Genomic DNA, 24,249 nt, shown 5'->3' with positions numbered 1-24,249 from the left:
TCTTCGGTGCTCAGTTTTCTTCACAGTCTAACTCTCACATCCATACATGACCACAGGAAAAACCATAGCCTTGACTAAACAGGCCTTTGTTGGCAAAGTAATTATCTCTGCTTTTGAATGTGCTATCTAGGTTGGTCGTAACTTTCCTTCCAAGGAGTAAATGTCTTTTAATTTCATGGCTGCAGTCACCATCTGCAGTGATTTTGGAGCCCAAAAAAAGTCTGACACGGTTTTCACTGTTTCCCCATGGGACTAGATACCATGATCTTGGTTTTCTGAATGTTGAGCTTTAAGCCAACTTTTTCACTCTCCACTTTCACGTTCATCAAGAGGCTTTTTAATTCCTCTTCACTTTCCGCCATAAGGATGGTGTCATCTGCATATCTGAGGTTATTGATATTTCTCCTGGCAATCTTGATTCCAGCTTGTGCTTCTTCCAGCCCAGCATTTCTCATGATGTACTCTGCATAGAAGTTAAATAAGCAGGGAGACAATATACAGCCTTGACATACTCCTTTTCCTATTTGGAACCAGTCTGTTGTTCCATGTCCAGTTCGAACTGTTGCTTCCTGACCTGCATATAGGTTTCTCAAGAGGCAGATCAGGTGGTCTGGTATTGCCATCTCTTTCAGAATTTTCTACAGTTTATTGTGATCCACACAGTCAAAGGCATTGGCATAGTCAATAAAGCAGAAATAGATGTTTTTCTGGAACTCTCTTGCATTTCGATGATCCAGCGGATGTTGGCAATTTGATCTCTGGTTCCTCTGCCTTTTCTAAAACCAGCTTGAACATCTGGAAGTTCACAGTTCATGTATTGCTTGTGAGATGAGTGCAGTTGTGTGGTAGTTTGAGCATTCTTTGGCATTGCCTTTCTTTGGGATTGGAATGAAAACTGACCTTTTCCAGTCCTGTGGCCACTGCTGACTTTTCCAAATTTACTGGCATGTTGAGTGCAGCACTTTCACAGCATCATCTTTCAGGATTTGAAATAGCTCCACTGGAATTCCATCACCTCCACTAGCTTTGTTCATAGTGATGCTTTCTAAGGCCCACTTGACTTCACATTCCAGGATGTCTGGCTCTTGATGAGTGAGCACACCATCGTGATTATTTGTGTTGTGAAGGTCTTTTTTGTACAGTTTTTCTGTGTGTTCTTGCCACCTCTTCTTAATATCTTCTGCCTTTGTTACATCCATACCATTTCTATCCTTTATCGAGTGCCTTACAATTTTCAAAAGTTTCACACAGATGATTTCATACAATCCTATAATATCTGCTTTTGTATTCCCTCTGCCTGTATTTTGCCTCTGCCTCCTTCCCTCTTCCCACTAGTAAATACTAGTTTGTTTTCTGTATCTCTAAGTCTGTTCTTTTTATTTACTAGTCTGTTGTATTTTTTAGATTTCATATATAAGTTATATCATACAGTAATGTCTTTCTCTCTGATTTTATTTCACTTGGCATAATGCCTTCTAAGTCCATCTGTATTGTTGCAAATGGCAAAATTTCATTCTTTTTTCAGACACAGAAAACAAATTTAAACTTACCAAAAGGGAAAGTGGGGAAGGGTAAACTAGGAATTTGGGATGAACAGATTAACACTACAAATACAGGATAGATAAAAATAAGGACCTATTGTATAGCGTAGGGAACTGTATTTAATGTCTTGTAATAACCTATAATGGAAAAGAATATGAAAAAAGAGTATATATGTTCTCTTGCTATACATCTGAAATATTATAAGTCATTTGTACTTCAATTTAAAATCTTTGATTTTTTTATGACTGTGAAGTATTCATTTATATATTTGTACACATAGCACACACACACACACATATTTATAAATATCTCACATATTCTTTATCCATTCATCTATTGATGGATACACGTTGTTTCCATACCTTGGCAATGGTAAATAATTGTGTTGAGTCTTTTTTTAATGTATCCATTATAGATTTATCACAAGTGAATTTTATAGGCACCTGTGGATAGCTCTTTAAACCATGTAGGTAAAAAAAAACATACCATAGCATTTGTATTTTTGTTACTTTATTTCTGATGGAAGCAGAAACAGTTACTATAATAGTCATGATATAGAAAGGAAAGAAATCAAGAATTAACAATAATATCAGAACTAGTCACTTGGCTTTAATCAAATTAAATAGCAAAACATGAAGACATTTCAGTTGACTCCATGTGTAATAACATTGACTGCAATATCACAATATGAAGTAAATGAGGCATCGGAGAAGGCAGTGGCACCCCACTCCAGTACTCTTGCCTGGAAAATCCCATGGACGGAAGAGCCTGGTAGGCTGCAGTCCATGGGGTCTCTAAGAGTCGGACACGACTGAGCAACTTCACTTTCACTTTCACTTTCCTGCATTGGAGGAGGAAATGGCAACCCACTCCAGTGTTCTTGCCTGGAGAATCCTAGGGACAGGGAACCCTGGTGGGCTGCCGTCTATGGGGTCACACAGAGTCAGACACGACTGAAGTGACTTAGCAACAGCAGCAGGCATCTGAAGTCACTTTATGGAAAATCTTTACTTAAGATTTCATTCCTTTAGAAAAAATGTTTTTTTCATAAATCAGCTGTGTAAAACAGACTATGAATTTTGCTCTGTTATTAAGGTAATTTGTAAAACAGTGTTTTAGATAATAAAAATATATATTGGTATGAAAAAGCTTAAAAATATTTTTATATAATTAAAGTAGCTTAGAATATTCCTAAGATGAGTTTCTGTACCTTAAGTAAGAGCCCACAGTGATTTAGTATATATAGAATGAGAAAAATCTTTTTTGCCTTTGTTTTCTTTTTTTAAACATTTATTATTATTTTTATTTTTAAAACTTTGGGCACCCAGTGTAGTATGTGGAATCAGTTCCCTGACCAGGGATGGAACCCATGGCCCCTGCAGTGGACTAGTGGTATGGGCCTAACCACTGGATCACCAGGGAATCCTCCCCTTTCAAACTTTTTTTTTTCTTTTAAAAGATTTTTCTTTTGGGACTTATGTGGTGGGTTAGTGGTTAAGAATCCACCTGCCAATGCAGGGGACAAAGGTTTAACACCTGGCCTGGGAAGATCCTACAAGCCATAGAGCAGCTAAACCTGGGCACCACAACTACTGAGCCTGTTGTGCTCCAGGGTCCATACTCTGTAAAAAGAGAAGCCACCGCAATGAGAAGCCCATGCACTGCAACTAAAGAGTAGCTCCTGCTTACCACAATTAGAGAAAGCCCTCGTATAGCAAAAATAAATAAATTTTTAAAAGTCTCTTTTCATTCTTCTTTGAAAAACAATCTTCTTTCATACTTGAACAAAGTTATGTGATAAGTTAAAACTAATGTTCATAGATAACATTAGCCTTTGTAATTCTGAATCTATTTCAGTTGATAAAAATTTCAGATATAAATAAGATATATATATTACTTACTGAGAGTAAAAGCTAATTAGTAATAATGATGCTTAATTTTATATGTCAGCTTGACAGGACTATGGAGTACCCAGACATTTGGTCAAACATTTTTTTTTTCTGGGTGTATCTGTGAGGGTGTTGCTGGATGACATTAGTATTTGAATTAATAGTAGAATGAGTAAATCAGATTGCCCTTTCTAATGTGAGTGGGTCCTATCCAGTCACTTTTGAGTGGGGCCTAGTTGAAGGCCTGAATACAAGAAAAAAATTGACCCTCTAGAGTATGAGGAAAACTCCTGCCTGACTGCTTCTGATCTGGGACATCAGTTCTTTCCTGCCTTTGGTCTTGAACTGAAACATCAGCTCTTTATGGGTTTTGAGTTTACTAACATTTAGACTAGAACTACACATTTGGCTCCCCTGGTTTTCAGGCCTTTAGACATGGAGCAGAATGACATCATTAGCTTTCCTGAATCTCCAGTTTGATGATTGCAGATGTGGGGACTTGTCAGTCTCCATAATCATGTGAGCCCATTCCTTATAGTGAATCTTTTTTCTTTCTCTCTACAGACAGATACACACACACACACACATCCTGTTAATTCTGTTTCTCTGGAGAACCCTTATACAGATTGTTATCAAGAGTGGTTCTAGGGGAACAAATATTTAAGAATGAATGTTTTGAGTCTGTTCTAGACTTTCAGGAATTGACTTTCTAATCTTATTAGATTGTAATACTAATGACTCCATTTCCAGTAGTGGAGAAGGTACTGATAGTTCATAGTGTAATCTACCAGTACAAATGTGCAAAATATCATCATGGATACTCTTAATCAATCACTTACAAGAAACAAGGAGAATGACTTTGTGAAATGAGGACTATTATGGTAGGAGAGAACAAATGGAAGCCACCAGTACTGTTCCTGGATCATAGAAAAAGCAAGGGAATTAAAAAAAAATCTGCTTCTGCTTCATTGACTATGCTACGTCTTTGACTCTGGATCATAACAAACAGTGAAAAATTCTTAAGATATAGGAATACCAGATCACCTTACCTGTCTCCTGAGAAACCTGTATACAGTATAAAAAGCAACAGTTAGAACCAGGCATGGAACAACAGACTAGTCCAAAATTGGGAAAGTAGTATGTCAAGGTTGTATATTATCACCCTGATTATTTAACTTATATGCAGAGCACATTATGTGAAAGGCCAGGCTGGAGGAAGCACAAGCTGCAATCAAGATTGCTGGGAGAAATATCAGTGACCTCAGATATGCAGATGGTACCACTCTAATGGCAAAAAGCAAAGAGGAACTCAGGAGTCTTTGATGAGGGTAAAAGAGCAGAGTGAAAAAGCTGGCTTAAGACTCACCATTTAAAAAACTAAGATTATGGCATCTGGTTCCATCACTTCTTGGCAAATAGATGGGGAAAAACTGGAACCGGTGACAGACTTTATTTTCTTGGGCTCCAAAATCACTGAAGACAGTGACTGCAGCCATGAAATTAAAAGACACTTGCTCCTCGGAAGAAAAGCTATGACAAACCTAGACAGTCTTAAAAAGCAGAGACATCACTCTGCTGACAAAAGTCCGTATAGTCAAAGCTATGGTTTTTCCAGTAGTCATGTATGAATATGAGAGTTGGACCATAAAGAAGGCTGAGTGCTGAAGAATTGATGTATTCGAATTGTGGTTCTGGAGAAGATTCTTGAGAGTCCCTTGGACAGCTTGGAGATCAAGCTCAGTTCAGTTCAGTTCAGTTCAGTCGCTCAGTTGTGTCCAACTCTTTGTGACCCCATGAATCGCAGCATACCAGGCCTCCCTGTCCATCACCAACTCCCAGAGTTCACTTAGACTCACATCCATCGAGTCAGTGATGCCATCCAGCCATCTCATCCTCTGTCATCCCCTTCTCCTTCTGCCCTCAATCCCTCCCAGCATCAGAGTCTTTTCCAATGAGTCAACTCTTCCCACGAGGTGGCCAAAGTACTGGAGTTTCAGCTTCAGCATCATTCCCTCCAAAGAAATCCCAGGGCTGATCTCCTTCAGAATGGCATGGTTGGATCTCCTTGCAGTCCAAGGGACTCTCAAGAGCCTTCTCCAACAACAGTTCAAAAGCATCAATTCTTCGGTGTACAGCTTTCTTCACAGTCCAACTTTCACATCCATACATAACCACTGGAAAAAACCATAGCCTTGACTAGATGGACCTTTTTTGGCAAAGTAATGTCTCTGCTTTTGAATATGCTATCTAGTTTGGTCATAACTTTCCTTCCAAGGAGTAAGCGTCTTTTAATTTCATGGCTGCAGTCACCATCTGCAGTGATTTTGGAGCCCCCCAAAATAAAGTCTGACACAGTTTCCATTGTTTCCCCATCTATTTCCCATGAAGTAATGGGACCAGATGCCATGATCTTTGTTTTCTGAATGTTGAGCTTTAAGCCAACTTTTTCACTCTCCTCTTTCACTTTCATCAAGAGGCTTTTTAGTTCCTCTTCACTTTCTGCCATAAGGGTGGTATCATCTGCATATCTGAGGTGATTGATATTTCTCCTGGCAATCTTGATTCCAGCTTGTGCTTCTTCCAGCCCAGCGTTTCTCATGATGTACTCTGCCTAGAAGTTAAATAAGCAGGGAGACAATATACAGCCTTGACGTACTCCTTTTCCTATTTGGAACCAGTCTGTTGTTCCATGTCCAGTTCGAACTGTTGTTTCCTGACCTGCATATAGGTTTCTCAAGAGGCAGGTCAGGTGGTCTGGTATTCTCATCTCTTTCAGAATTTCCCACAGTTTATTGTGATCCAGCTAATCAATCCTAAAAATCAATTCTGAATATTCATTTGAAGGACTTATGCTGAACCTGAAGCTCCAATACTTTGGCCACATGATGTGAAGAGCTAACTCAATTTAGGAAGAGACTCTGATGCTGGGAAAGATCGAGGGCAAGAGGAGAGGTGGATGGCAGAGGATGAGATGATTGTATGGCATCACCGACTCAATAGACATAAGTGTAAGCAAACTCCAGGGGATAGTGAAGGACAGGGAAGCCTGGCTTGTTGCAGTCCATGGGGTCACAAAGAGTCAGACACGACTCAGTGACTGAACATCAAGACTATTGTTCTTATATAGGAAAATAGTAATCCAAGGCAGGACCCTATTCCTAGAGAGATTGGAGAGATTATTGCCACCATCAAGGACTTGAAAGTTGCAGGGGTGGTAATTTCCAGCACATTCCCATTTAATGCACTGATTTGGCCTGTGCAGAGGACAGATGGACCTTGGAGAATGACAGCGAATAATTGTAACCTTAACCAGGTGGTGATTGTAATTGCAGCTATTTGTACCAGATGATGTTTCATTACTTGAGCATATTAACGTATCCTCTGGTACCTGGTTTATGTGGCTAATTGATCTAACCAATGATTTTTTCCTCCATATCTGTCAATAAAGTTCACCAGAATCAGCTTGCTTTCAGTTTGTAAGGATCTTGATTATTTCCCTTCTGACAAGATATCATACCATTACATTGGTAACATTATTCTGATCAGACCTAGTGAGCATGAAGTAGCAACTACTCTAGACTTCTTGGTAAGACATCTGCATGTCAGAGTAGGGAGATTAATCCTACAAAAATACAGGGGCCTAAAGACCTGTACTCCAAAAACTGTTAGATGTGATGAAAGAAATTGAGGATGACACAAACAGATAGAAAGATATACTGTGTTCTTGGATTAGATGAATAAATATTCTTAAAATGAGCATACTCCCCAAAGCAATCTGCATATTCAGTGCAATTCCTATTAAATTACCAATGACATTTTTCATCGAACTAGAACAAAAATCTTTTAAGTTTATACGGAAACACAGAAGACCTCAAATAGCCAAAGCAGTCTTGAGAAAGGAGAACAAAGCTGAAGGAATCAGACTCACTGACTCCAGGCTAAACTACAAAGCTACAGTAATTAAAACAGTATCAGTTCAGTTCAGTCGCTCAGTCGTGTTTGACTCTTTGCGACCCCATGAATTGCAGCACGCCAGGCCTCCCTGTCCATCGCCATCTCCCGGAGTTCACTCAAACTCATGTCCATCGAGTTGGTATCCAGCCATCTCATCCTCTGTCATCCCCTTTTCCTCCTGACCCCAATCCCTCCCAGCATCAGAGTATTTTCCAACAAGTCAACTCTTCGCATGAGGTAGCCAAAGTACTGGAGTATCAGCTTTAGCATCATTCTGTCCAAAGACCATCCAGGGCTGATCTCCTTTAGAATGACTGGTTGGATCTCCTTGCAGTCCAAGGGACTCTCAAGAGTCTTCTCCAACACCACAGTTCAAAAGCATCAATTCTTCGGCACTCAGCTTTCTTCACAGTCCAACTCTCACATCCATACATGACCACTGGAAAAAACCATAGCCTTGACTAAATGGACCTTTGTTGGCAAAGTAATGTTTCTGTTTTTCAGTTGCTATCTAGGTTGGTCATAACTTTCCTTCCAAGGAGTAAGCGTCTTTTAATTTCATGGCTGCAATCATCATCTGCAGTGATTTTGGAGCCCCCAAAAATAAAGTCTGACACTTTCCACTGTTTCCCCATCTATTTCCCATGAAGTGATGGGACAAGATGCCATGATCTTAGTTTTCTGAATGTTAAGCTTTAAGTCAACTTTTTCACTCTCCTCTTTCACTTTCATCAAGAGGCTTTTTAGTTCTTCACTTTCTGCCATAACGGTGGTGTCATCTGCATATCTGAGGTTACTGATATTTCTCCCGGCAATCTTGATTCCAGCTTGTGCTTCTTCCAGCCCAGCGTTTCTCATGATTTACTCTGCATTTAAGTTAAATAAGCAGGGTGACAATATGCAACCTTGATGTACTCCTTTTCCTATTTGGAACCAGTCTGTTGTTCCATGTCCAGTTCGAACTGCTGCTTCCTGACCTGCATATAGGTTTCTCAAGAGGCAGGTCAGGTGGTCTGGTATTCCCATCTCTTTCAGAATTTTCCACCATTTATTGTGATCCACACAGTCAAAGACTTTGGCATAGTCAATACAGCAGAAATGGATGTTTTTCTGGAACTCTCTTGCCTTTTTGATGATCCAGTGGATGTTGGCAATTTGATCTGTTTCCTCTGCCTTTCCTAAAACCAGCTTGAACATCTGGAAGTTCACAGTTCACATACTGCTGAAGCCTGGCTTGGAGAATTTTGAGCATTACTTTACTAGTGTGTGAGATGAGTGCAATTGTGTGGTAGTTTGAGCATTCTTTGGCATTGCCTTTCTTTGAGATTGGAAGGAAAACTGACCTTTTCCAGTCCTGTGGCCACTGCTGAGTTTTCCAAATTTGCTGGCATATTGAGTGCAGCACTTTAACAGCGTCATCTTTCAGGATTTGAAATAGCTCCACTGGAATTCCATCACCTCCACTAGCTTTGTTCATAGTGATGCTTTCTAAGGCCCACTTGACTTCACATTCCAGGATGTCTGGCTCTAGGTGAGTGATCATACCATCGTGATTATCTTGGTCATGAAGATCTTTTTTGTACAGTTCTTCTGTGTATTCTTTAGAGCAGGCAGCAAAGTTGAGGTGATAAAGCCAGGGGGTCTGATTAAACAGCCCACAGTGCTACTTTCCAAAGGGCTGTTGCAGTTTATAATGCTATCAGCTATGATGAGGGAACTAAATTTACTGTCTTAATAAAAAAAGATATTATAGTATATATAAGATGATACTTCAAAATTTCTTTAATTTGCATGTATCTCATTAATGGTATGGGCCTCCCAGGTGGCACAGTGGTAAAGAATCCACCTGCCAGTGCAGGAGACACAAAAGATGTGGGTTTGATCCCTGGGTTGGGAAGATCCTCTGGAGTAGGAAAGGGCAACCCACTCCAGTATTCTTGCCTGGAAAATTCCATGGACAGAGGATCCTGAAGGGCTACAGTCCCTGGGGTCACAAACAGTTGGACACGATTGAGCAACTGAGTATGCAGGCGTAAAATTTGAGGATATAATAGTTATTGTGAACATCGTCTCTAGCTTCTAAATAGTTTACTGGATTTCTAAATATTTTCTTGGGACTAGCCTGGTTTTCTAGTGGTTAAGAATCTGACTGCCAGTGCAGGGAGCATGGGTTCGATCCCTGGTCTGGGAATATTCCACATGCTGCAAGATAACTAGCCCGTGCGCTGCACCTACTGAGCCTATGCACACTAGAGCCCATACTCTGAAACAAGAGAAGCCACTGCAATGAGAAGCCCATGCATAGCAACTGGAGAGCAGCTCCCACTCACCATAACTAGAGAAAGCCCATAGGCAGCAATGGAGACCCAACACAGCCAAAAATAAATTTCTAAGAAATAATTTTCCTGTTGCTTTATAAACTTTGTTTGTTTTATACCCCCTTTTGATTTGCTTAATAGTTGAGATTTATTACATATTTTTCTGTCATATACAAAACCTTGCTAACTGCTTTCCATAACTGATAGTCATTTGCCAGTCAAATATTTTCTTTTTAATGTTTTACTGTTTAAATTTTCCACTAATCTTATATTTTATTTCTCACTGGTGTCTTAAAACATAATTAGTCATATCTGCCTCAGTAACTCTGGACACAGGGCAGGAAGCCACTGTGCTGGTCTTAAGTCACTTGAACCATCTCCATCAAAATCACCTAAAGTGCTTAGAGAAAATGCAATTTCCTGGGGCCCTAAATTACAGTTGCTGATTGAGAATGTGAGGGGGATAAGCATCAATAATTTGCATCTTTAACAAGCTCCCCAGGGGATTACTAAACTTGAAGAATCATTGTACTAAGCAGTGTTCTCAACCTTTTTTTTCCCCCTGTATAAGTACCTAACCCTAACATAATGCAAATATAAAAGCAAAAACCTATGCAGTTTCAAATACCTAAGATAATCCACTGATTTCACTTTCCCTAAACTGCTTATATATGGGAGGAATCTACTTTTAAGGTAAAGTTTTTTTTAAAGTGAGGGAAATGTTATGATTTTGTTTGTGGGTAACTTCTCTAATAAATGATTACCTCAGTTAATAGCTATACTTCTGGTAAACATCCTTTAAATATTTTCAGATTCTTTCTTTTAGGATTTTTGCATTTGTCCTCTTTTCCATAATGTAACATACATGTGTTTCTATAAACATAATAAATATTTCCCTCATTGAATATAAAATTTCAAAATATTTTAAGATGAGTTGACCATGTTAGCCTCAAAGTTCACCAGTTTCATTACATTTCTGTGAAGCTACTTAATAAGTTAAAATAAATTTTATGTTTAAATAGTTAAAATAAAATTTTCTAGTGCATTTAAAAATGCTGATATTCATTATATATTTTAGGCATTTACACTGTTTGCTACACATTTCCTGGAACTGTGCCAGATAGATGTTCTGTATCCTAATGTAGAAAACATGCATTTTGAAGTTCAACATGTAAAGAACACTTCAAGAAATAAAGAAGCAATCTTGTATACCTACAAACTTTCTAAGGGACTCACAGAAGAAAAAAATTATGGTATGCTTATAAAAATTTTATATTTGTATACTATATATATATATATCTGTGTATATAAATGTGTGTATATGCTGAAATACTATTTATTCTCATAAGATAAACTTTCTTTCCTGTTTATTTGACTATCAGTCTAAGCAATTTTATCTTTCATTCTTTTGAATGCTTATATGCTCTAAGACTGTATTTTCTATGTCAAATTCACATTTTTATGTATTAAGCTTGTTTCAAAAACATATTAACAGTAACTATGTAGAATTATAATACATGGGAGCCCCAGAAGTATAGTTTCTATACTTAGGAAAATGTAATTTAGTTGTACTTGAATGTTATATACTGAATTGGAAATTATATATTTCTTAGACACTCTTTTAGTAACAAGGTCCTTCCTCTTCAAATTTGGAGAACTTGATAATTAAATCTTAAGTCTTAAAATGGAATGTGTTACCAAATTATGTGTGTTCATAAAATTGGTTAGATATTTTCTATCTAAATCATTATGATACATGTAAAGTTGACAGATTCAGGGAATTTTCAATTGACTTTTATATTTGTTGTTCAGTCACTCAGTCATGTTGACTCTTCATGAACTATGGACTGCAGCACACCAGGCTTCCCTGTCCTTCACCATCTCCTGGAGCTTGCTCAAACTCATGTCCACTGAGTCGGTGATGCCATCCAACCATCTCGTGCACTATCATCCCCTTCTCCTCCTGCCTTCAGTCTTTCCTAGCATCAGGGTCTTTTCTAGTGAGTTGGCTCTTCTCTTCTCATCAGGTGGCCAAAGTATTGGAGCTTCAGCTTCAGCATTAGTCCTTCCAATGAATATTTGGGATTGATTTCCTTTAGGATTGACCGGTTTGATATCCTTGCAGTCCAGGGAACTATCAGTCTTTTCCAACACCACAGTTCAAAAATATTAATTCTTCGGTGCTCAGCCTTTATGGTCCAACTCTCACATTCATACATGACTACTGAAAAACCATAGCTTTGACTATACAGACCTTTGTTGGCAAAATAATGTTTCTGCTTTTTAACATGCTGTCTAGGTTTGTCATAGCTTTTCTTCCAAGGAGCAAATGTATTTTAATTTCATGGCTTCTGTGCCCATCTGCAGTGATTTTGGAGCCCAAGAAAATAAAGTCTCTCACTCTTCCCATTGTTTCCCCATCTATTTGCCAAGAAGTGATGTGACCAGATGCCATGATTTTCGTTTTCTGAATGTTGAATTTTAAGCCAGCTTTTTCACTCTCGTCTTTCTCTGTCATCAAGACGGTCTTTAGTTCCTCTCAACTTTCTTCCACTAGGGTGTGTCATCTGCATATCTGAGGTTATTGCTGTTTCTTCTGGCAATCTTGATTCCAGCTTGTGCTTTATCCAGCCCAGCATTTCACGTGATTTACTCTGCATAAAAGTTAAATAAGCAGGGAGACAATATACAGCTTCTATGTACTCCTTTCCCAATTTGGAACCAGTCCGTTGTTCCATGTCTGGTTCTAGCTGCTGCTTCTTGACCTGCATACAGATTTCTCAGGAGGCATGTAAGGTGGTCTGGTATTCCCATATCTTTCAGAATTTTCCACAGTTTGTTGTGATCCACACAAAGATTTTAGCCTGGTCAATGAAGCAGAAGTCGATGTTTTTGTGGAATTCTCTTGCATTTTCTATCATCTAGTGGATGTTGGCAATGTGATCTCTGGTTCCTCTGCCTTTTCTAAATCCAACTTGAACATCTGGAAGTTCTTGGTTCACGTACTATTGAAACCTAGCTTGGAGAATTTTGAGCATTACTTTGCTAGCATGTGAGATGAGTGCAATTGTGTTGTAGTTTGAACATTCTTTGGCACTGCCCTTCTTTGGGATTGGAAGGAAAACTGACCTTTTCCAGTCTTATGGCCACTGCTGAGTTTTCCAAATTTGCTGGCATATTGAGTACAGCACTCTCACAGCATCATCTTTCAGGATTTGAAATAGCTCAGCTGTAATTCCATCACCTCCACTAGCGTTGTTTGTAGTGATGCTTCCTAAGGCCCACTTGGCTTCGCACTCCAACATGCTTCCTCTAGGTGAGTGATGACACCATTGTGGTTATCTGGGTCATTAAGATCTTTTTTGTGTAGTTTTTTATGTATTTTTGCCACCTCTTCTTAATATCGTCTGCTTCTGTTAGGTCCATACCATTTCTGTCCTTTATTGTGCCTATCTTTGCACAAAATGCACCCTTGGTATCTCTCATTTTCTTAAAGAGATCTCTAGTCTTTCCCATTCTGTTGTTTTCCTCTATTTCTTTGCATTGATCACTGAGGAAGGCTTTCTAATCTCTCCTTGCTATTCTTTGGAACTCTGCATTCAGATGGGTATATCTTTCCTTTCCTCCTTTGCCTTTCAATTCTCTTCTTTTCTCAGCTATTTGTAAGACATCCTCAGACAACCATTTTGCCTTTTAGCATTTCTTTTTCTTGGGAATGATTTTGATCACCACCTCCTATATAATGTTCTTCAGGCAATCTGTCTACCAGATCTGATCCTTTGAATCTGTTTGTCACTTCCACTGTATAATTGTAAGGGATTTCATTTAGGTCATACTCAAATGGTTAGTGATTTTTCCCTACTATCTTCAATTTAACTCTGAATTTTGGAATAAAGAATTCATGATCTGAGCCACAGTCAGCTCCTGGTCTTGTTTTTGCTAACTGTATGGAGCTTCTCCATCTTCAGCGACAAAGAATATAATCAGTCTGATTTTGGTATTAACCATCTGGTGATTTTCATGTGTAGAGTCGTCTCTTGTTTTGTTGGAAGAGGGTGTTTGCTATGACCAGTGCTTTCTTTTAGCAAAACTCTGTTAACCTTTGCCCTGCTTCATTTTGTACTCCAAGGCCAAACTTGTCTGTTACCCAGGTATCTCTTGACATCCTACTTTTGCATTCTAGTCCCCTATAATGAAAAGGACATCTTTTTTGGGTGTTAGTTCTAGAAGGTCTTGTAGGTCTTCATAGAACTACTCAACTTCAGCTTCCTTGGCATTAGTGGTTGGGGCAAAGACTTGGATTACTGTGATATTGAATCATTTGCCTTGGAAATGAACAGAGATCATTCTGTCATTTTTAAGATTGCACCCTAGTACTGCATTTTGGACTCTTGTTGACTATGAGGGCTACTCTATTTCTTCTAAGGGATTCTTCACCACAGTACTAGATGTAATGTTCATCTGAATTAAATTCACCCTTTCCACTCCATTTTAGTTCACTGATTGCTAAAATGTCGATGTTCACTCTTGCCAGCTCCTGTTTGACCACTTCCAATTTACCTGGAAACACAGACCTAACATTCCAGATTCCTAAGCAATATTGTTCTTTACAGCATTAGACTTAGTTTCACCACTAGACACACCCACAACTGGGTGTTGTTTCTGTTTTGACTCAGCCTCTTTATTCCTTCTGGAGCTATTTCTCACTCTTCTCCAGTACCATAGTGGGCCCTACTGACCTGGGGAGTTCATCTCTCAGTGTCATATATTTGCCTTTTCATACTGTTCATGGGATGTGAAGGCAAGAATGCTTAAATGGTTTGCTGTTCTCTTCTCCAGTGGACCACATTTTATCAGAACTCCCCAGCATGACCTGTCTGTCTTGAGTGGCTCTACATAGCATGGCTCATAGTTTCATTGAGTTAGACAAGTCTGTGATCCATGTGACCAGTTTGGTTAGTTTCCTGTGACTGTGGTTTTCATTCTATCTGCCCTCTGATGGATGAGGATAAGAGGTTTATGGAAACTTCCTGATGGGAGGGACCCCCTGTGTGGAAAACTGGGTCTTGCTCTGATGGGTGGGACCATCCTCAGTACATCTTTAATCCAATTTTCTGCTGATGTGGTGTGGTTGTGGTCCCTCCCTGTAGTTTGGCCTCAGGCCAAACTATTGCAGGAGTAATGGTGGTAATGGTGACCTCCTTCAAAGGACTTACCCCAGTACAATGCAGCTCCCAGGACTGTTGTGGTCAGTGCTCCTGACCCTTGGCAGTCCACTGTCAACCCACACCTCCATCAGAGACTTCTGGACACTCACAGGCAAGTCTGGTTCAGCCTCTTGTGGGGTCACTGCTCCTGTCTCCTGGGTCCTGGTGTACACAAGGTTTTGTTGTGCCCTTGAAGAGTCTGTTTCCCCAGTCCTTTGGAAGTTTTGTTATCAAATCCCTTCAAAGTCAAATTCCCTCAGGGTTCTCAGGCTCTTTGCCAGGTTCCCAGGTTGGGAAATCTGTTGTGAGCCCTAGAACTGTGCAACAGTACAAGAACTTCTTTGGTATAATCTAAATCTAAGATAGTGGCAGAGTATATCATGAGAAATGCTGGGCTGGATGAAGCACAAGCTGGAATCAAGATTGCTGGGAGAAATATCAGTAACCTCAAATATGCAGATGACACCACCCTTATGGTAGAAAGTGAAGAACTAAAGAGCGTCTTGATAAAAGTGAAAGAGGAGAGTGAAAAAGTTGGTTTAAAGCTCAACATTCAGAAAGCTAAGATCATGGCATTCGGTCCCATCACTTCATGGCATATAGATGGGGAAACAGTAGAAACAGTGGCTGACTTTATTTTTTTGGGCTCCAAAATCACTGCAGATGGTTATTTCAGCCATGAAATTGAAAGACACTTACTCCTTAGAAGGAATGTTATGGCCAACATAGACAGCATATTAAAAAGCAGAGACATTGAATGGATAAGAAAGCTGTGGTACATATACACAATGGAGTATTACTCAGCCATTGAAAAGAATACATTTGAATCAGTTCTAATGAGGTGGATGAAACTGGAGCCTATTATACAGAGTGAAGTAAGCCAGAAAGAAAACACCAATACAGTATACTAACGCATATATATGGAATTTAGAAAGATGGTAACAATAACCCTGTATGTAAGACAACAAAAGAGACACAGATGTATACAACAGTCTTTTGAACTCTGTGGGAGAGGGAGAGGGTGGGATGATTTGGGAGAATGGCATTGAAACATGTATAATATCATATATGAAACGAATTGCCAGTCCAGGTTCAATGCATGATACAGGATGCTTGGGGCTGGTGCACTGGGATGACCCAGAGGGATGGTATGGGGAGGGAGGTGGGAGGGGGGTTCAGGATGGGGAACACGTGTATACCTGTGGCAGATTCATGTTGATGTATGGCAAAACCCACACAATATTGTAAAGTAATTAGCCTCCAATTAAAATAAATAAATTAAAAAAAAAGAAAAGCAGAGACATTACTTTGTCAACAAAGGTCCGTCTAGTCAAGGCTATGGTTTTTCCAGTAGTCATGTATGGATGTGAGAGTTGGACTGTGAAGAAAGCTGAGCACCGAAGAATTGATGCTTTTGAACTGTGGTGTTGGAGAAGACTCTTGAGAGTCCCTTGGACTGCAAGGAGATCCAACCAGTCCATCCTAAAGGAAATCAGTCCTGGGTGTTCACTGGAAAGACTGATGCTGAAGCTGAAGCACCAATACTTTGGCCACCTGATGCAAAGAGCTGACTTATTTGAAAAGACCCTGATGCTGGGAAAGATTGAGGGCAGGAGGAGAAGGGGATGACAGAGGATGAGATGGTCGGATGGCATCACCGACTCAGTGGACATGCGTTTGGGTAGGTTCCGGGAGTTCATGATGGACAGGGAGGCCTGGTGTGCTGCAGTTCATGGTGTTGCAAAGAGTCGGACATGAATGAGTGACTGAACTGTACTGAACTGAAGATAGTGGAGTGGAAAGAACTGCGCTCATCTTTTCCTCCGAGTACACCGAAAGTGCAACTAGTTGCTGAACAACCATCTGTAGGAGAATGTTGGATCCACCAAAAAAACATATCCTGTGTCCAAGGGCAAAGTAGAAGCTCCAACAAGACGATAGGAGGGATGCAATCATGTTTTAAAATCAAATCTCAGACTCGCCAGAGAGACTCAGAGGGAGCGAACAAACCTTGTATGCACCAGAACCCAGGGAAAGGAGCAGCAACCTCACAAGAAACTGAGCCAGACCTGCTTTTTGAATGTTTGAGTGTCTGCTGTGGAAGAATAGGACAGCAGTGACCTGCCACAGGGACAAGGGGTCTGGCTACAGCAGACCTGGGAGGCATGGCATATGGCATAAGTCCGCTTGGAGAAAGTTGCCATTAGCCCCACTATAGAGCCACTATGCAGACGACCCACAAAGTGGACTTTTACAGATAAATTTCCCAAAATTATTTTAGCTATGACTGTTCTTTGTGAGAGTAAAAAAAAAAGCATCTTTCCTTTGCTATTTGAAATGGGAAAATCAAATGTATAACTTAATTTGTATTAGATGTTTAATCTTTATAAGCCTCAGCTTTATCTATTAAATGGTGATATGTGTGGATTTGTGAGGATTAGATGAATTATCAAATATGAACTGTCTAGCACAGTGCCTAGCAGTTAGTAACTTTTAAATAAATGTTGATGTTGCTTCTATTGCCTCTAAAGGAATAAATAAACTATTAGCATAAAGTAGAAAATCTGTGAGACACTGATACAATAAAAATCTAAGAGCATGAGAATATTACTGGTATTTGAATTTCCATGGAGTAGTCACTTACTGTTATGACTTCTGAGAAATTCCTCTCTCATTAATCTACTAAATATATGAATACTCAGCTGTAAGCTTATCTGTGACTACACTTTCTTCTATTCTGCAAAACCCATTATGTCCATTGACTTATAAACCAACTGAATTTGTAGTTGGAATTTCAGTGTTATTACTATTATCTGATTTTCTAATTACCTTTTTCCTTTCCCTTTCATATTTTCTGTCTCAGAGGTATCTTGAGAGGTAATTGATATTCTAATTTGTCTTACATGTCTTAGCAAGTAATTAAATCTAATAATTGGTAAGTTGTCACCCAGAACTTGGAAAAACATAATTTTAAGAAGTAAGTGGTTCTTAAATGCCTAAGAAAGGAAGTTTAAATCTGTGAAGAAAAGATTAATACTGATTAAAACAAACATAGCAAAACTACAAGTAATAATACTGAAGTCCCATTGTTTATAATTTTAGGATTAAAAGCTGCAGAGGTGTCATCACTTCCACCATCAATTGTCTTGGATGCCAAAGACATCACAACTCAAATTACCAGACAGATTTTGGTAAGGAAATTTTAGCAATAAGAATTATTTTTCAAATTAAGAAAATACTTGTAGTATACATGCTTATTATGGTCTTGGGTCTAAATATATAATAAGTAAAAATTAAAACATTTAAAACAAAACCTATTTCCTAAATAAAGGAAATCCTTTTTACTTCTCAAAACTTTTTTGGTTTGATGTATTATAACTGTCCCTAGAAAATCTACTAATAAGATAGGAAACAAAAGTTAAACAGTTCAGTTCATCTAGTACTTATTGCTACACTGACTTTATGATAAGAAAAGAAATCTCTTTAAATAAGCATTAAAAATAAAAATCAAAGTACTTCTCTGGTGGTCCAGTGGTTAAGGCTCCACGCTCCCAATGTAGGGGCCTGGGCTTGATCCCTAGTCAGGGAACTAGATCCCAACATGCCACACTGAAGATTCCACATGCTGCAATTAAGATTTGGCACAGCCAAAAGAAAAAAAAAAAAGAAACACTATGCACAACATTTCATACCTTTTAAAACAGTTTTCAAAGCTCTTGTATCCATTATCATATATAAGCCTCATAACTTTTCATGAAGTAGTTAGGTTTAATTAAAGATAAATAATAAAGTTATCATTTTTACTTACATTTTTACAGCTGAGGTTCACAGAGATTAAGTGATTTGCTAGGAAGAAGTAGATCCAACACTGAATTTATATCTGGTAACTGAAAATTTGGAAATCTTTTTTTTGTTGTTGTTGTTGCATCAGGTTGCTTTATATTGTTTTAAGAATCCATCCTGTTCAGTAAACTAAAGTAGGTGCAGTATAAATTTTCTTCAGTATTAACCTTTCTTTTATCTTTTACCCTTTCTTAACCTGCCTTCAGTTTTTTTGGTTTGTTTGTTTTTTTACATTCATCAGTCTTTTGACCTCAACTGCTCTTATGACTTTACTTGCCTAGTTATTCCATTGGAATTTTTCACCAGTGATTTTGGTAGTGGTCCAGTTCTGAAGAGCCTCTTATTACCTAGTTCTTCACAGTTCTTCTTGCCAAATTCCAATTATGGGCAACTTCTCCAGTAGTCTTCCAGTTTTTAGATTTCCTGATGCTGCTCAACATACATTGAAGACAGGCTAATTTTATCCACTGAAAATTAATATAACCTCTCTTTAGCTGAATATTTTACTGAGTAATTCCCATTCTTCTACTTCTTTGGTGATTACTTCTTTTCCTTCTTCACTGGTGCTTTCTATTATTCCATCTACCAAATAGAAGTATTCCTAAGATTTTACCATTTCTTTGTTTAGAATTCTGTACTCTTGGTGATTCTCATCCTTTCCTCAGCCTCCATTTTCATTTCTTTTTGACTCAATCTGTATATTTTTCTCCATATTTCTTCTTAAAACCTTAACTTACATTTTCTCTTCAATAGGTCCAAAATTAAATTTCTCATCTTTTGAAAAACCTTTTCTTCTCTTCACTTTCACATCTCCCATGGATGCTTAAGAGTCTATGAATTCTTCTTCTTAATTATATCTCAGTAGGTTCCCTTCCTTTTCTACATTTCTGCCACATTGAGTTACTTGTCGTTTCATCATTTTGACCTGATTGTGTACCACATTTTCTAACATGTTTGCTTTCTCTGTTTCCTCCATCTGGAATATCTTTCCTTTGAGGCTCTTCTGTCCATCAAGATTCATATTAAATGGGGCTTCCCTGGTGGCCCAGACAGTAAAAAACTGCCTATAATGTAGGAGACCTGGGTTCGGTCTCTGGGTGGGAAAGATCACCTAGAGAAAGGAATGGCTACCCATACTCCATCCTTTTGAAGCCTTTCTTGACCCAAGCTGGAAGTGAACTTTCTTTCCTCTGAACAATTTTGTATCTCCCTTATGGAACTTTCCATGATTAATCAATTGCTTGTAAACATGTATGTTTCACTGTAAGACTGAGCTTTTTGAGTTCCATTGTCATGTCAGGATGACATTTTGTATCCCCTGTAGTCGTAAATACAATTTATGGGATCTGGAATATAGATAATAATAGCTATAATTGTTGTTTAAATGATAAATGGATAGTTGATCAGTCAGTATAGCAGATAGATGGATGGATCAATGTTCTATCTCATGGAGTTGTATGCAGTTTTTCTACAGTGACAGTAAGAGAGAGAAGGAGTTCCTGGCTACCTAAAATTCATGGCTATTTAGAAGGAGTTGAAAGGATTGTGTTTCCCTTAGAGGATGGAAACTAAGTCTTTACATAAAAAGTTAAGATTGAAAAAATGCTGATTCCTCTATCTAGCTCAGGCAAAAAAGGGAATGAAGAATTTTCTAGTTGTACTCCCAACCCTGAAGGGAGGTATTCAAGGACTGAATATCCAAAGGTCCTCCAAAGTATTAGAAGAGTCCCATTTTAAGCATTATTTCTTAGGTATCCTTAAGTATAATTTGTTAAGAATTAAGGCATAATTTTAACTAGCTATTTGTGTTGCTTATTTTAAAAAATGTAATTTATCCCTGAAGCAGTATTTTCTTTTAGACTCTAGCAATTTCTATATATGAACCCTATTGAGGGACAGTTTACTGATGACCCATTCTGTCCACCAGTTTATCTGCTGGGGAACTAAAGTAGGAGATAGCAGAGTAGTACTCTGAGTGACATTTAAAATTATGAACACTGCATAGTAATTAGCAGAATGTTATTTTCCCATAACTTTTCATTGATAAAGTGCTTGTAGGACATAATTCTAGTGGATTTTCTATTACATTTTGGTGTTGTATTGAGAAACTTGAACCATTTAGCAGATTTTTTTCATTGAAAAATGGTTTTCAAGGATTAGGATCTGTCATAAAGTCGTAAATACTCATGAGAAATTTTATTCTCCAAAACAATATTTATTTTTTCTGGTATATTATTTGCTAGTTGGATGGGACTGACTTATCCAAAAATATTGGTTAGCCATTGAATTATTTCTATGAAAGGAGATAGAATATTGCCAAAATAAGAATCATATTTTAATTTTTATCTATATTTTTTTCAATAACAGCAAAACCAAAGGAGTGCTCCTGAGATGGAAAGACAGAGAGCTGTGTACCATCTAGCTACTAGACTTGTTCAAACTGCTCGAAACTCTCAATTGGATCCAGACAGTTTACGAACATATTTAAGTAATCTCAAAAAGAAGTATGAAGTAGATTTTCCCAGGGCTGAACAAGATTCAGAAAAGACTGAAGAATAGTAATAATTCACATCTTATACTAATGAAATAATGTCTTAATATGAGAAACCTAGAATTCATTTTTCCTGTGAGCAAAAGAAAATATTTGCTAAATTTTATATTTTAATTGAAAATTACATTGTATTAACATCAGCATTATCGTCCATATATTCTGTATAAGAAAATGTTTGTTATATAACTTAAGAAAGAAATGAGAACTATTTAAAGAACTGATTTTTATGTTAGAAAAAATCTAATGTGACACTTTTCTCATTTATGATACTTCATGTTATAAGTTATGGTTTCACATGTTATCGTATATAGTTTAGCTAAAAGAAATCTTTCTTTGTGGGCCTGGAAACTTAGGTGAGGTTTTCTTTTATACTCTTATTTGGAACCAATATTTCTTTTACATTCTTACTATGATTCAATAATTTCTTAATTAATGCCATCAAATTCCAACACTGGATACATCTGAAGTTTGTTAGAATAGCATTGAGAGTTTTAAAGTATTCATTTTGGCATTCAGTATAGTTCTAAAGGTTGAAATTCAGCAAATGGTATTTCATAATGCAGAGAGTGTTTCTGGAAGGAGTAGTTACCTAATAGCCAGGTGTTCTGTTTTCTACTCACCAACCCCTTCCCTTTTCCAAATTTTCATTTTTGACCATCTTTTTTAGGTGAGTAACCAAGGCAGCAGAAAGATAATATTGATATGTTTGCCTTAATTGTTGATTCACAAGGAAACATTATGTAGAACTGTTTTTGCACAGGCATGTGGCTCACAGCACCTCTTAGAGTTTACCCAAAGTTTATTCTATAAATGGACAGAATAAAATGGAAAACTGTCAGTTATTCAATAACTGCAAAGAGCTTCTCAAACACCTTATTTCTGCAGTTCCATCTCAGTAAAAGACTTAGTCACATAATCTCAACCCAAAGGCCTAACAATGGGGAAATTATTAAATAATTTTAAAGTATTTTTGTTAATATATGCATATTTTATTTTACAAAATGTAATAATTTTGACTTTATTCAACTCTCGGTATTCTAAGTACATATTAGTAGCCAAGTATACTGAAAAGTTATAATCTGAAAGACACACATTCTTTTTTTTTTTTTAATTACTGTAAATTAGTGTTAGTACTTACATTACTGCTGCTGCTGCTAAGTCACTTCAGTCGTGTCTGACTCTGTGCAACCCCATAGACTTACATTAGATATATGTTAAATGTCCTATTAGACTACTTATATTTCCTATTATCATGTTTTATAAATAGAGCTCCACAGTATTTGAATTTTATAACCACATTTTAATTCACAGCCTTTGAGATGAATTGTATTTTGTGTGGTCATTCCTAAAAGCAGGTAGATAATTTAGACTTGTGGCAAGTTTCTAGGAGGCATTGAGGAACTAAAGGGCATCATACACTGTTTAGGAGGGCAGGGAAGAAAAGGAGGAAGCAATAAAAGTCAGAAGGGGAGCAGGGCTGTGGAAGAAAAGCAGGCAGCAGAGACAAGTGCAAAATACTAAATATGCTAGATATCATTTCCTCAGATGTATTAGCTCCCCTTTACATTTAATGCCAAATTAAATTCCACCAGACTTTTAAGAAATTGTTCATCGTTTAGAGCTTTTGATGCGAAAACTGTAGCCAGCTGATTAATCCCTTTTATTTTAGATTTGAAGTACTGAAATAAAAATGGATTTATATCTTCTTAAAATTAAATTGCTTTTTCTTCAATCATTTTGTGTGTAGCAGAAGCACATGAAAAAGCAAGTCAGATGAAGATAGAATTATTAAGTCATGGTGCTATAGGACAGAGGTGAAAGGTAGGGAGACGATCCATTCTTTAATTTTCAGGTCTATTTGCTCTCTTTAATACCTCTTCACCTTTGTCTTTCTCTAAAATTATAGATTGTTATCTCATAATCCAGTCTTTTAAGATAAATATTCATAATGTTGTAGCAAACTCCTTGATAATCTACCTCAAAGCCATTTTTTTAGTCTGCTCCACCTTTCTCCTCACATAAATTAATCTTTCTCAGGTCTAAGGCTAAGGTACATGGGAGTAGAGGAAAAAGGCAGCTAACCCTCATGCCTGGGAAGTAATACATGTATTTGTTTATTTTTAAATTTACATCCAGTAAAATTAAATTTTCATTTAAGTCTATAATTTGATGAATTTTGGCACGTTTATGGATTTGTGGAACCACTACCACTACCACAATTGAGATGCAGAACAGTTCAGTCACTACCAGATGATCCCTCAGTACTGGCCCTTTGTGGCCAAATTCTTCCCTGACCTCTGTCTTCACTGGGAATGGTTAAGGATTTCTTCCCTATAATTTTGTTTTTACCAATTAGGTAGCATGTGACCTTTAGAGACTGGCTTCTTTTACTGAGCATCATGTACTTTAGAATTTATCCATTGCTAGCTGGTATTCCATTGTTTGTATTGAATATGTACCATGGTTTATTCACTCACTCACTGAAGGACATTTAGGCATTTTGTTTTTGACGATTTCAAATAAAGCTGTTATGAACATTTGGATACAGATTTTTGTGTGAGTGTTAAGTTTTAATTTATTAAAATTTACTTAATTTAGTGGACTGGCTCTGTCATATTGTAAGTATATATTTAACTTCAAGAGAAGCTGCTAAACTCTTTCCAAGAGGGTTTATACCATTTTGCGTTCTTGTCAACCATGTATGAGAGGTTCAGTTGTCCTACATGTTCTTTAGCACTTGTCAGCTTTTTAAAAAATATTAGCCATTCTAATAGATGTGCAATGAGTAATGTATTTAAGATATTTTAAAGTTATTCTGATCATTCTTTCACAAGCAGTGATTTTTAAAACTCTTTTTTCCAAAATTATTTTTTAGCTGCTTTTTAGTGGCTCTTGGTAACATGTTAAATGTTTCCCTTCAAGCGAAAGTTTCAGAGTAAGTCTTA

At 37.7% G+C, this 24,249-nt stretch overlaps 1 protein-coding gene across 2 annotated transcripts in view; it reads left to right on the top strand.

Annotated features, from left to right (window-relative positions):
- The window catches only part of MSH4 (mutS homolog 4), a 102,757-nt gene extending 78,916 nt beyond the window's left edge, over nt 1-23,841 (top strand). For both annotated transcript variants that reach the window (XM_019957250.2, XM_070786295.1), the window contains 3 exons: nt 10,782-10,956; nt 18,013-18,101; nt 21,121-23,841. In XM_019957250.2, the coding sequence (XP_019812809.2) occupies nt 10,782-10,956; nt 18,013-18,101; nt 21,121-21,312 (456 nt within the window). In that variant the 3' untranslated portion in view covers nt 21,313-23,841. The remainder of the gene's footprint in view (nt 1-10,781; nt 10,957-18,012; nt 18,102-21,120) is intronic.
- The last annotated feature ends 408 nt before the right edge of the window (nt 23,842-24,249 follow it).

This window comes from Bos indicus, chromosome 3 (assembly GCF_029378745.1).
Source record: "Bos indicus isolate NIAB-ARS_2022 breed Sahiwal x Tharparkar chromosome 3, NIAB-ARS_B.indTharparkar_mat_pri_1.0, whole genome shotgun sequence".
Taxonomy (NCBI): Eukaryota; Metazoa; Chordata; class Mammalia; order Artiodactyla; family Bovidae; genus Bos; species Bos indicus.
This window is presented reverse-complemented; position numbering and strand designations above follow the sequence as displayed.